We start from the raw sequence: 14,353 nt of genomic DNA on the forward strand, positions 1-14,353 counted from the left end.
CCCTTTACAAAATTTTATAAATACAACCATTGCATTAAAGTGTCAGAATGGCAGCAAAAATGTCAATGTTATCGATCCCTGCCCAGACAGCCATTCTTTACAGGCATATTTCCAGAACCATAGCATAATAATTACACTGACCATCAGTGGTTAAAATACCCTGATAAAAACTAATTTGCTATTTCCATTAAAAGTTGGCTCAGTAAGGTATTGGTAAAGACGCCTATCTGCATATTTATAAAAACCTCATGTCTTTTTGTGTCTCTAAAAAGCCATTCACTGTTGCCCCGATTGGGATAAAACCCAGATCTCAGATGCTAAGCAGGGTCAACTCTGGCAAGTACTTGGATGGGAGACTTCCTTGTAATACCAGAGCCTGAAGGCAGGGACAGGCTCTATTCAACCATGTCTCTGAATATCCTCCATGCCCTGAGTAGGGGTCAGTCATCAAAGGCCACCATGACTTCCAGGTGTGCGAAAACACACATGCACATTAAAAAATAATAAAAATATTTTTAAAATATAAAAAGCCATTCACTGCTATAAAACAACTTACATAAACCAGATCAAACAGGGGTTGATCCCTGAAAATTCCAAGGCGGAGTGGCTTATATAAATTGCACTTCTGAAGGCAAAACAATGGCACAGAAGGTTGAAAAATAAAGTAAAAAATAAACCTCAAGCTCTCAGCTACTGTTCCCTCCATGCTGTCCTGGCCAGATTTCATTTTTAATGCAACTCAGCTAGTAGTGCAGTCCTAAGCAGAGTTGCATCCTTCTGCTTTCAAAGGACATACAAGGGTTTAACTCTGCTTAGGACAAAGCAGTAAAATCAATATGACTCCATGCCACGGGGGCACAAACCAGATTGGCCACTGAAAACAGCGACTGCCTTAGGGTTCCTGATGACATCTTTCTTCCTCCTACCCCTTTTTCTCCTCCCATCTAGTCCAAGATATCCCATAAGCTGTGACTCTGCTAAAGAGGAAGTGACGTGGGCTTCCTTCCTCGGACATGCGGGAAAAACAGTGTCATGTACCTCAGTGCCTGTGCTCTCCCTCGGAAGACTCGGGTGGAGCTTTTCAGGCAGACAGACATCTTTTTCAGCGCTTGGCATATCTGACTGTTCTTGCATGGTATCACTGCTGGTTTCTCTGGTTGGTGACTTCAACGCTACTCTGTCCTCCTCTCCCGAGGTACTAAGAGGGCTCTCCTCCTTGGAAGGGGGCTGGGATTCCGCGTCAGAACTGCCGTCATGGGAACTGGGCTCGGGGCCCTCAGCGCTTGACTCAGGGTCTGACCCTGGCTCCGAGAAGGAGGAGGAGGATGGCAGCGGAGAAGGCTGGTTGGAAACTGGATCCAGGAGCAGAAGGGTCCCTGAGGAGATGTCTGCAGGAAGAGAACAAATAACAGCCATGACTAGGACTGCAAAGTGGCTGAGCCAGGAAAATCCTTGGTGCCAAATTTGCTTCTGCCAGCAAGCCAAATCACTCTGCTCCATAACCTGCAGCGGGGTTTAATAGTGCCATTCCAGGGTTGGCACAAGGATGACTGAAATAACATAAGTGTTGACTACAATCAAGTACGGAATATATCATTAGAATTACAGAGAAAGACCTCAGTCCTTCCATCATACCATCTGTCTTGTCACCAGCCTCCCACACAGGATAACCTGCCTCCTCATGCCAGAATCACATACCTTGAACACACTCTTGCACGCACACACCCACAAACAATTGGTCACATATCCCATGCTGCTGAGGCGCCTTCCATCCTTTCCCCCATCCTGTCGCCCTCTCCTCAGGTGTCACGTCCCAGCTGGAACAAGGCAGGGGTGTGGGAGTCAAAGTCTATGAAAATAAGCATTTGCATGGACTCACCTGGAACATCCGTTGGTTGCTTCGCTTCTCTGAGCTGCTCGTTCCTGAGTTCTCGTATCTGGGCCTTGATCAGCTCCCGCTCTGCTAACTCCTGCACCTGATTTTAAAAAAAAAAACCAGCTGTGAGGTCAGCCAGCAAGCCTCTGGACTCAGGGCAAGCAACTTTTCCAAGCCATAACTGCTGGGCTTTGTTAGAAACACACAAAATGCTGATCCATCACGATCGCAGAGGGCACATGACTCTCCTTTAGCTACCTTAGGGTGGGACTGAAGAAGTTTTTAAAATACACATTAAAAAGGACAGAAATTTATTCTTTTACACATGCAGTGAGGCGATACTGAATTAGTGATTGTGAGCACAGAAAGGAAAGGTGATTAGGTTTAATTAAAATAACCCTTTTTTAAAAATCCAGCAAGTTCTGTCAGCCTGGGCCAAGGTGCATCTTAAATTACCACACACACACTAGTCTGTTTGACAGGGTGTAGCATCCAGTATCAACCGAGACAAAGGCCTGACTCAAGGCAGCCAGCTGAGGGCAGCATTGCACATCAGAAAGGCTTTCTCCTCACACTGCCAAATCCATCCAGCTGCACTCCTCCGGTCCCGCTCTCTGCAATCACGACCACTCAGAACACCTTGAAAGGAAGGTTCCTGGCATAACCTCACACCCAATAAGTACACAGACAGACCCTTTGTAGGTTTCTGTGCAATGTGGGAGCAGTTGCTAGGCAACAAGATGCAACCCCAAAACCGCTTCCAGGTTGACTAAGTTGCTAGGCAACCACAAGCACAGGTCCCTTTCTTTTTCCCAACGCCCAGCCGCTCTAAGTGTGTTGTGATGGGGGGGGGGGGGAGAGAGAGGAGGGTGTGAGGGAGACGTACAAGGAAAAGCAGCACAAAAGATGCCTGTGCCATGATTTCACTGGGGTAGTCCACCTAGGCCTGAGCCACACAACTTCAGACAGCAACGCAAATTTACATGATTCCTTCTGCTGTGAGTCAGCATGGTAAAGCAGTTGGAATGTCAGACAAGGACCTGGGAGACCCAGGTTCGAATCCCTACTCTGCCATGTAAGTTTGCTGGGTGACCTTGAGCCAGTCACATTCTCACTCACAGACCTGACATGAAGATGAAACAGAAGAGAGGAGAATGATGAACTTTTGGTTCTCACTGGCCGAGGTACAAATGGAAGCCAATAAAATAAATAATTGTGTTTTTCTACATCGACGGAATCCTTCTGCTCATGAGGGAACATTTCATCACATGGTGATGTTCCTCCCTGCACCTGAAGTGGTGTGTTACAGGCAGAGAATTCCCTTCCTAGTGAGAACTATGCCTGGTGCTGATCTCATTCACAAGCAGTGCCCTTCCTTAGGAAGTGCTTTGGGGATTCCGCCTCATGGCCTTTTTGGTGAGCTCTGACACCAGATCCTTCCCCATGATGGAAGCACTAGATAGCAGGGATAGCCCACGGGAGGCTTCCATATAGACTCCAGTGTTGAACACCCTCCCTCCCTTCATCAGCTCCTTTCTGCAGAGCCGGGATACAGGCAAAGAGCTCTAACTCCTTCTCTTCTTGCGGGAGCAGCAGCAGCAATTCTTCCAGAGTCTTAGCATTATGCTCTTCAAGGTGGGCCAAGATGGAAGGCAAATGGGAGTGTTGCTGAGGTTTCCACACAGAAAAGCACTACTAAACAGGACTGGATCTACATGTTTTTTGAGGGGGGGGCAAAATTAAAAAATGACACCCCCCTTGTGGGCCCATTCTATCTTATTGGCCCACAGAAAAGAATGAACTCCATACCCAATTTGGCACCCCCTCCCTCTGGTGGCATCCGGGGCAAAAGTCCCCTCTGTCCCTCCCTAGATCCGGCCCTGATACTAGTGCTACTGTTGCTGGAGAAGAAGGAGCTACTTAAGGGTCACAAGTTAGCATCATCAGCCAGCACAGTAACCCTTATTGGTGCTTTGAACCGTAAATTTAGCCTTTGTTTTAAAAAAAATCGCCAAATTGGGCCGTTCAGAACTGAGAATGCCACCAAAGTGTTGCCTAAAGTGAAATTCAAAGTACATATTTGAACATATGAAGCTGCCTTACACTAAACTAGACCGCTAGTCCACATGGCGCTGCCTTCACAGGCTGGTGCAATTCTCCAGGGCTTCAGGCAGAGGAAGGCCTCACCTAGCATCTGTTACCTGAACTCTGAACAGGAGATGCAGGGGATTGAATTGGGGACCCTATGAAAGCAAAGTAAAGGCTCTGCTGCCAAACCACAGTGCTAGGAGTCTCTTCTCTGATGAAAACAGCCGAGGCATTTCAAACATATACTGGTGCCCAAGGTTAAAAGCTTTGGGGTGCTCTTGGATCCCTCTTTAACAATGGAGGCCCAAGTAGCTGCCACTGCCAAGTCAGCCTTTTACCATCTGCGGATGGCAAAGCAGTTGGTCCCCTTTCTCAGACGCGACGACTTGGCAACAGTGATCCATGCAACGGTCACCATGAGGCTGGATTACTGTAATGCTCTCTACATAGGGCTGCCCTTGTCCCAAATCCGGCAACTTCAGCTAGTGCAGAACGCTGCAGCCAGGCTGGTAATGGGAGTTCCTTTACAGGAACACATCCAACCTGCACTGAAAGCGCTGCACTGGCTACCGATAGGGTACCGGATTTGCTTCAAGGTGCTGGTCATTACCTTTAAAACCCTATATGGCCAGAGTCCTGCATACCTTAGGGACCGCCTTTCCCTGCACATACCCCAGCAAGCACTTCGGTCCAGGTCTCAAACCTGTTGACAGTTCCCAGTATCAGAGAAGCAAAGCTCAAAACGCCCAGAGCCAGGGCCTTTTCCGTTGCTGCCCCTAGCTGGTGGAATGAGTTGCCGGAGGAGGTTAGGGCCCTGTGAGAGCTCCTACAGTTCCGCAGGGCCTACAAAATGGCACTCTTCCACCAGGCATTTATATGAATGGTAACATCTGCAGCAATGGGACTGGCCCATAAGAACACCACCAATGGCCTACTGCACTACGCTACAGCAAACCTGAGACTCTGAGTACAGCTAACCACCAGAATTTAAATCGCTGCCTGAAATTATGATAATAGCACTGATGTTTTAAATTGCTTTTATGTTCTATGTTTTTATTGTTGTTTATTGTATTGGTCACACGAATGTGTTAGTGTCGACCCTTGGTTCATGAGCCGCCCTGAGCCTGCCTTTGGTGGGAGGGCGGGATATAAATTAAATAAAATAAATAAAAACAATGGCAGGAGTTTTGAAAACAATAAGCCAAATTTCAAAGGGGATGTTTTGCCAGAGCTTAGAAACAAGGGCAGACTGCAGAAGGGTCTGGCTCCCTCTTCCTTGGAGGAGACTGCCATCTAGTGGAAGTTCTGAGAAGTGCTTTTGCAAGCCCTTGTTCTTTTCTGGCATAGAGGGAAAGCAAAGCATCACAGAAGCCCTGTTTCCATTCTGCCCTAACTAACTACAGCCAACAGCAGCATCACTTGCGTGGGATTCCATGGCAATTACATCACTGGGGATGAGGTCTTGCCCTCTTCTCTCTTCTCTGGCTATGCCAAAGAGCAGGCAGCACAGAAAAAGCTCTCAGCTTGACAAAACCAGGCCTTGGGGGCGATGCCTAGAAAAGCACTTTGGAAGACAAATGCTGATTTCATCAAGATATAAACTGCCAGCATCATTCCCCAAAATTGTCCCTGGTATTACCATATACCTCATCTGGAACCTCCTAATAGCCACCAGATAAACCTACATGTCTAGAAGAGAGCAGTTTATGTCCAAAGCTAGTGAAAAGCAACCTTGGTGAAAGTCAAGTTAGGGCTCATCTTGCTCTGCTGCCTTCACTTAAGGAGAAGAGGCTCAGTCTCTTCTGCTTACCTCAGAGATGCCTCCATCTGCAGAGTTTCCCTCTTGCTCCTTGGAGTCCAGCGTCTCTTTCTTCTCCTTCCGGTTATAGAAAACCTTCCCAGCTAAGGCTGCAGCTGGGAAGAGGAAAGAGACAGGACATCAGGGGGTTGGTCCAAGCTCAGGAGCACCAGAGCCAAGTTTTCTCTCCACTCCTTGATCCCAAAAACAGACACTCAAGGAGAACCCCCACCCCTGAGACTCAAGGTCTTCCCTTTCCACTCCTTGGTGCTGCACCTTCAATTTCTTCAGCACGCAGTTTGCGGATAGCAGCGCGGATCAGCTTGCGCTCCTCATATTCACTGGCTCCTCGCAGCTGAAAGAGAAAAGAAAGATCAGTGACCTCTATGACTGAACTAGCCAAAGGCCAAGCCAGGGCTCTCTCAAGGGAGCACAATACTGGCTTTGCATTGCTGCCCTGGCATAACAGAGGGGTTCTCTGTCTGTCAGTATGCCAGAGATTTCATTTTATTTATTTATACTTTGAATTTATGGAATGCCCATATACAGTACTCAGCTTGGTCCATCTTCAGGTATTTCACCCCCTTTATAAAATACACACTGATAAAAATTTTAAGCATCTGCCTGAAAAGACCAAGCATGAATGTGACAATTATATGTTTGCAAAACTTTGCAGCCTACAGGACAAAAGGAATGCATTCTTACAAAAACAACTTCAAAAAACAAGAGGCCACACTCAGATCCAGACCCAAGCAACAGCTTAGAAATTAGAATATGTTCATTTCATATTGCCCAAATCACAATATGTATGAAGTGCTTTTGCATTTTGTTTCAAGAATGCAACATACGAATATCCCCAAAAGTAACTTTTCAACAAAGTTTCATAATCAGTAACATCTGAGAAGTCCCTAGTTCAAATCTTGTCTCTGCCGTGAACTTAGACAAGGCACATCAGCTACTTGGGGCAGCAATACCAGCTTACAGCTAATTCATACCCTTGTATTGAAGGTGTACAAAGTAAGTCTGATTCAAGGAAAAACACAGGGGTCTTTTCCCTTTGTGAGCTATCTAAATGTTATTTAGAATAAAGACTTCTTTGTTGTTTGGATTGCCAGGCTTTATGGTGACATCTGTATTATCTTAGTTAAGCAACTTTTTTTCTAGTTTATGTAGACAGTTGTCTAATTTGCTTTTATTCTGGTGCATACTAAAAGCAAAATATCAATTAAAAATAAGTGCAGACTGCCCTTTGGTGGGGGGCCTGCTTTTTGCAAGAATTCACAAAATGCTGTTTCTGAAGAGCTTCTAATCACTTCAAACATGCTATATAAAAGACAATTTTTATTCATTTGCCACTCAATTTGCCTTGAGAAATGGCTCTTATGACTAATTCCTTGCAGAACTCATGGAGGTCCAAACCAGGCAAGAAACAGCCACTACTGATAAGTTCAGTGATGGGGTGGAGAGGAAGGTGTACAGAACCCCAAACACAGGCTCCAATCTAAAAAAACTGGACATAGTGGAAAGAAGTCAAGGAGCCCACCATGCTGCAGCAAAGGGACCTGAAAGAGTTAGTGTTTAGTGCTTTTTGGGGTTCGCCAATGCTCACTGAGTGCTCATCAACATTGCAACCTCTATACCAGACCTGCAGAGTAGATCAGACCTGCTATTCGTCATCTGTACATAAACCACTTGGGGACACTTCCAACACACTGCCTAAATGCAAAGTATTATATATTAAGGCAGGGGAGCTGAGGCCAAGAGAAGTAGTGTCCTTAAACTGAAATGGCAATTTCATAACAGAGAAGAGATTCAAACAGGGGACCTCACAATTCATAGCTCTGTCACTTGGCCACTCTGCTGTACTGGCATCAACAGGCCTCAGGCAACTGATGCAGGACATACTCTGCCCCAAAGTGCAACGCTACCAGCCCCTCACCAAGGTTGTCAGCTCCTCCACATCTTGGATGGCTTCCAGTTTCCCAGAGAGAACATCCAGGGATTTCTGCCGCTGCTGTTCCTCCTCCAGCTGCCGGGACCTGAGGGAAACAAGGGCCATGAGACGAGAAAGATGAACAGTTGGCCAAATGCCTCCAGACCATCTGTGGTGCGTAAATAAGAGGCAAACAGGCTCACAAACTAAGGCGGGGAGGAACCCTGGCTTGGCTGGGACCCTGGAAACAAAATCGTCTGCCTGTTCCCTCCAGCTGAAACTTAAGGAAGCAGACACAGCAAGCCCAAGTTGATGCCACAGAACTGGCAGCCTGTGCTCTTCGGTTCAGCTCAGTAAGCCAAACAGGCCACTCAGTACTTAACAAGCTCTCCTGGTTTTACTACTTGACTGATGAGGTTGCCAAAACAGACCTCGATGCACATGGGTGGGTTGGTGAGGGGAGAAGGTTTCTGAATTTGGCTTGACAGGTCACATGTTGGCCAAGCCTGGTGTCACTAGTCAGAAAAACATCCAGTGAGCAACTCACCCACACGATCCTAGTTGATTTTTTCCCAGAAACTTTATAACCAAAGAAGCTGGGGAAGGAGGAGTTACCAAACAGACCAAGACCCCAATTCCCCCAGCCTTACCCTCACCCTAGACATTTACTAGGCCTCGTGTTTACCTCAGCCAGTTCTCTTTGTTCTCCTGCCGCTCCGTCCGGAAGCGCTTGGATGCCAGCGCCTCTTCATCACGCTCCAGCTCCTGCCGCCGTAACTCCCGGATGGCAGAACGAATCTGCCGCCGTTCCGCCAGGTCCAGTGTTGCTTCCAGCTGCAAGGGACATGGAGCAAAGGGGAGTCACAATGTGACAGATAACATGCATTATTGAGGTCGACTCCACCCCAAGAAGTTGCACTCCAGCCCACCTCTTCTGACTACCCCAAAATTCCAAGCTGGCTGCACAATGGATGCAGTGTCCTGGCACACAGAGTGTCCCACTGTCCCCTGACCCACCCACCCTCTCTCTGTGGCAAGCAGCCCAATGACTCACACACGCGACCGCCACCATGCCCGAAATGCCCAGGAGCTTCCCCACCCCAACTCCATATACAGCAAACTCTATGACACACACCTGACAACAAAGAGAGGCCTTGGCACTTATTGTACCAACTGGGGTGAACAAACTGAGGGTCAAGAACTCCACATGACTCTCGGAGTGTCCCCTCCTCATCACAAGCTGGAAAGAACAAGCACTGCCTTATCTTTAACTGCAAAAAGATGTGATCAGTTTAGATGGCACCACTTGAGGACCGGACAAATTCACAAAGGACAAGCCACCCTGGCACAAACTGATAGGAGAGCAGCCTTTATACAAGAAATCCTGACTGGCCACAATGCCCAGGCATTCATTGTGGCAGCCACTAACCCAGGGGTGACCAAACTGGGGCTCAGGAGCCACATGTGGTTCTTTCACACATATTGTGTGGCTCTTGGAGCCCTCACCACCCTATTGGCCAGCTTGGAGAAGGCACTTGTCTCTTTAAATCACTCCTCCAAGTCAAGAAGCCTGTGGTTTGGAGAATACATTTAAAGTTGCTTTCTTTCCACCTCTGGAGAGCCAGTTTGGTGTAGTGGTTAAGTGTGCGGACTCTTATCTGGGAGAACCGGGTTTGATTCCCCACTCCTCCACTTGCACCTGTTAGCATGGCCTTGGGTCAGCCATAGCTCTGGCAGAGGTTGTCCTTAAAAGGGCAGCTGCTGTGAGAGCCCTCTCCAGCCCCACCCACCTCACAGGGTGTCTGTTGTGGGGGAGGAAGGTAAAGGAGGTTGTGAGCCGCTCTGAGACTCTTCGGAGTGGAGGGCAGGATATAAATCCAATATCATCATCTTCTTCCTCCCATCATCTATTTGCCTTCCTTCCGGTTCTCAAACATGTGACATTCATGTCTGCGGCTCGCAAACATCTGATGTTTATTCTATGTGGCTGTTATGTTAAGCAAGTTTGGCCACCTCTGCACTAACCTTATACCACTCCTCTGTGGCTTTTTAGGTTCATCTGTGTCTTGGATGGTCTTGAGCTTCCCAGAGAGAATACCCAAAGATTTGCTGCTTGCTATTCTTACTCTAGCTGATGAGACTTGAGCAAAACAAGGGCCCTGAATTTCCAGGGTAAGCAAAGTGGACCCTGACAGAGACTCTGACTTGTATCATGTTTGAGAAGCACTCAGAATTCAAGCCATGGACTTCTGGGATGGGGAAAGGGTGTCACTATATGGGCTAGAGATTTCAAGTCCATGGAGAACATTGTGTTATGTCACAGAAGAGGGGTGTATACACTACAATGTCAGCTGTTACAGCCCTATATGTGGATCCTTGCATTTCACTATCATGACTAAGACTAGACAGAGTGGAAATATAGTGCTGAATTCCAAATGCTCTGGACAAGCAACAGGAATTGTCCGTTGCCTTCATCCCGTTTGCCAATCAGCAGCTACTGTGCCTTTCCCAAGCTTAACTGAAGCAGCAACTCTTTCAAAATTATTTTTATTATATTTGCATGACATATTGCCATTTTTATAGCTGTCTTGAATCTTTGGGAAAGGCCAGGATATAAAATAGTTTAGATATATAAAAAGAGACACAAGGATCACATACCAAACAGGCAGAGCGATTCTGGAAGAAAAATGCTGACTGCATCAGACTACAGTCAAGAAAAACACAGGAAAGAGGGAACGCACCCTCTCATCTATGTGCTTTGCTTGTGTTTCAAAAATGCCTTCCCATCCTTTAGACATAAATGAGTGGACAGAAGAATACATATACATGGATCTGCCCCTCTATCACATCCTGCTTGGCCATCTATCAGATTGTAGAAACACACAATTAAAAAAAATAAAAATAAAAAGGGAAGAGGACACAGTTACCTTCTCAGTCCAGAGCTGCAAGAGTGAGTGCTCAATGCTCTCTGCTATTAACAGGTTACTGGCATTTATTTTCCTACCTTGCTGCTGGCAGTTAACACTGCTAGAATACCAGACTGAAGTTATTTATCCTCATCTTGAAGCTCTTTATAGCTGACTTCCTTGCTATAAAATCAGTTATAGAAGTGTATGTAGCATGACTTGGAAATAATTCATTTTTTTTAAGGCTCTCTAAGTCTGGGATCTTTGATACTTTTGGAGCAGGGGTGAGGGGAACAGAAAAGGCTCAGGACCAGAACGAATCCTCTAAGAGGAAATGGTGCAATAAAACTTTATAATCAGGGGTATCAAACATAAGACCTGGGGGCACAACCAGCCCATCCAGGGCTCTTACGCGACCCACAAGCAACAGGTATGTATGGAAATATAAGGTACTCCCCCTTTTATGGTACCCTTTGGGAAAATCTAGTCTTGTATATGATTAAGAAGAAGAAGACTGCAGATTTATACCCCGCCCTTCTCTCTGAATCAGAGACTCAGAGCGGCTTACAATCTCTTATATCTTCTCCTCCCACAACAGACACCCTGTGAGGTGGGTGGGGCTGAGAGGACTCTCACAGCAGCTGTCCTTTCAAGGACAACTCCTGTGATAGCTATGGCTAACCCAAGACCATTTCAGCAGATGCAAGTGGAGGAGCGGGGAATCAAACCTGGTTCTCCCAGTCTGCACACTTAACTACTACACCAAACTGGCTCTGAAATAAATACGGTAGGTTTATTGGGGCTTTTATAGGCTCCCTAGTATACCAGTTGCTTTCACTGCTTGGAATCAAGTGCTTTTGTTGGCGTTTTGAACTAAAAAAAATATTGTTAATTGGGTTTGCCTGTGTCCTTTATACAGTTTATATCTCTGTTATCTGCCACTACATTTTATGGCACCCATGGACCAGTCTGACAAAATGACATTTATGTCAGATCTGTCCTTCATAACAAATAAGTTTGACACCTCTGCTTTATATGTTAGACACCTACACTTTTGTTTTAAAAACAAACAACTCAAAGAAATAAGGGTTAGTGACTTTATTTGACAATGTGGATCTGCTAGCTTTATATGTGTGTACACAGCACTCAGATAAAATGAACAGATGAACAATTAGTGCATTTTGAGATGCAACTTTGTGTTACAGTGTCCTTGAGGAAAACAACCATAAAACTCCAGAGGCAGGGCATTTTCCTATAATACCACTCATTTTCAGCATTACAATTTCTTTATAGAGCTTTCTCACATGCTTTAAAGCTCAGTTCTTTTGTTTCAAGCTACTGTCAGAGGAACCGCTGCATTTGACAGAGCTCAGTTTATTGCAGAATTAACTATGCAAAACGGGCCATATGCAAATCTACCCAATACGCATAATACATACAGGTCACAAGAGGTCAGCTTTACAAGATGCAGAATTTATTATTGCCTATGGCCAGAGTTTTAATTTTTTTTCTAAATGTTTATTTAAAGCTCAGAGGCCACACAGCTACAAAAGTAAGCTCTGGCAGAAGAAACTATTGCCAGAATATAATCAAAAGCCCATCCCAGGGCGTGGCAGACATTCCTCTTTCCTCAGAGGTTATCATTTACTGGCATCTGTTCATGGAGACCTCTTCATCAAAGACCACCAGAATCCACCAGGTTTGAGGAACCAGGAACAGGGCTACCACTTGTCCCAGGCCAGCAATTCTCATTTTGGAGGAGGAAGAGATAGCACTGCCTCTCCAAGAGTCCAACAGGAGCTGCCACCCAAATCAGTTTGGGAGAGCCACTATGGCCTAGGACCTGGAAGACCCAGTTCAAAGCCTCATTCAGTTCTAAATCTCACTGGATGGCCTTCTCTCTCTCTAAGCCTAACCTACCTCACAGGTTTGTTGTGCGAATAAACTGGAAAAAGGAAGAATAATGTATGGCTCTCAGAAGGGACAAAAATGGGACAGATGGAGAGGAGAATTTGTGGCTCCTCTCTGACAAGGTACCTTACTCTAAGTAACTTTTCAAAATGGGTAAGCCAGAGTGGGTGACCCAACAGTCAGTAAGTCATAAACCTATATCACCGTTAGAGCAATTCCTCAGTGGAACAGGCTTTCTCGGGAGGTGGTGGGCTCTCCTTCCTTGGAGGTTTTTAAACAGAGGCTAGATGACCATCTGACAGCAATGAAGATCCTGCGAATTTGGGGGGAGGTATTTGTGAGTTTCCTGTATCGTGCAGGGAGTTGGAATAGATGACCCTGGAGGTCCCTTCCAACTCTGATTCTATAAGCATACCCTTGTTCATAGGCAGGATAGAAGACAGAATTTCTGGCAGGCACTCAAGTATTGGGATGGAAACTTGCCCACGAGTAACACAAGGATGTTGCACTTGCTCTGTAAATTGTGGCCTGACATGCTTGGAAATAGTGCAAACCCAAGCGTAGCTATTCCCTTCCAAATCCATTCATTTAAACATGTTTAACTCTCCTTAGATTGCACTGCAAATCTTCTCAAGCCATGCTGCCAGGTCCAGGAGCATATTACTCCTCATTATTTATTCATCAGTCTGTGTCCAGTCTTTGGGAGGGAAGGTAGCATGGCACAGCCCCATCTCATCAGATCTTGGAAGCTGAGCAGGGTCAGTACTTGGATGGGAGACCACCAGGAGGCTCCGCAGAGGAAGACAATGGCAAACCACCTCTGCTTCTCACTTGCCTTGAAAGCCCCTTGCTACGATCACTGTAAGTCTGTTGCACCTTTCTCCCCAATGGGATAGCAAAGCAGATTATAGCCTCTTTCTCCTCTATTTTACTCTCCCTATGAGGTAGGCTAGGCTGAGCAATCAGCCCAAGGTTACCCACCAGGCTTCCATGCCAGAGTAGGGATTTGAACCCGGGTCTCCCAGATCCTACTCTGATGCTCCAACCACTATATTACATGTCTTCAGCTACTCACATATTTTACATCATCTGTTTCTGCAAGAGTCTTGTAAAGGAAGTTAGCATTATAAATGGTTTCCCACAGCACAGGTGGGGATAGTACAATGGAGGGGGAGGGGTGGATATTGAAGCAAAGTTCCCTTTAAGACGCGGAGTCTTATGAGCAAAAATTCTACTTTGTGAGCTACTGGCATGAAAGTTGTGAGCTACTGCATAAATTAGTTTGCTCTGGGGCCATTCTTCCTGAGCTAAGACAACAATGTGTGAGCCAGAGGCTTAAAAATTGTGAGCTAGCACACACTAACTCAGCTTAGAGGAAACATTGGTTATAATAGTTTTTCCAAGGCCCAGGGGCGTAGCTAGGGCTTTGGGGGCCTGGGGCCCAAGATTTATGTGGGCCCCCCTATGTGTGTGCACGCCGCCAGAAACAGGATATGATGTCACTTCCGGTGATGTCACTTCCGCAAGATGGCCACCACTTGCGAGGGAGCCCTGCTGGAAACAGCTGCTGGAACCTCGTAAGGCACATCCGACCAGCAGGCTACGACGCATCTCCCGTGTATCCCCAGCTTTGAGGGTTGTGCGCGCCCAGGTAAAGCGTGATGACACACATGACGTTTGGTGGGACTGACGCCACAGGCGCAGAGGCTGCCCGGGGGGCCGAGGGCGGACGTCACCTCAGGCCATGTCAGTTGTGGAAAGTGGATATGTAAATAATAGTATCTGCCTTCAGTCTTAATGCAAATAACCAGGAAGGGATTGGACCTCTGCAATGATGTAAT

General features: G+C 46.5%; 1 protein-coding gene across 1 annotated transcript in view; it reads right to left on the reverse strand.

The window, feature by feature from the left end:
- The window catches only part of SMTN (smoothelin), a 73,066-nt gene that overhangs the window by 38,048 nt on the left and 20,665 nt on the right, over nucleotides 1-14,353 (reverse strand). Inside the window, exons 3-8 of the mRNA XM_060249423.1 lie at nucleotides 8,381-8,529; nucleotides 7,702-7,801; nucleotides 6,039-6,117; nucleotides 5,775-5,878; nucleotides 1,880-1,976; nucleotides 1,039-1,388 (exon numbers count right to left, since the gene is read on the reverse strand). Of these exons, the coding sequence (XP_060105406.1) occupies nucleotides 1,039-1,388; nucleotides 1,880-1,976; nucleotides 5,775-5,878; nucleotides 6,039-6,117; nucleotides 7,702-7,801; nucleotides 8,381-8,529 (879 nt within the window). The remainder of the gene's footprint in view (nucleotides 1-1,038; nucleotides 1,389-1,879; nucleotides 1,977-5,774; nucleotides 5,879-6,038; nucleotides 6,118-7,701; nucleotides 7,802-8,380; nucleotides 8,530-14,353) is intronic.

The sequence above is a fragment of the Heteronotia binoei genome, chromosome 11 (genome assembly GCF_032191835.1).
Source record: "Heteronotia binoei isolate CCM8104 ecotype False Entrance Well chromosome 11, APGP_CSIRO_Hbin_v1, whole genome shotgun sequence".
Classification (NCBI taxonomy): domain Eukaryota; kingdom Metazoa; phylum Chordata; class Lepidosauria; order Squamata; family Gekkonidae; genus Heteronotia; species Heteronotia binoei.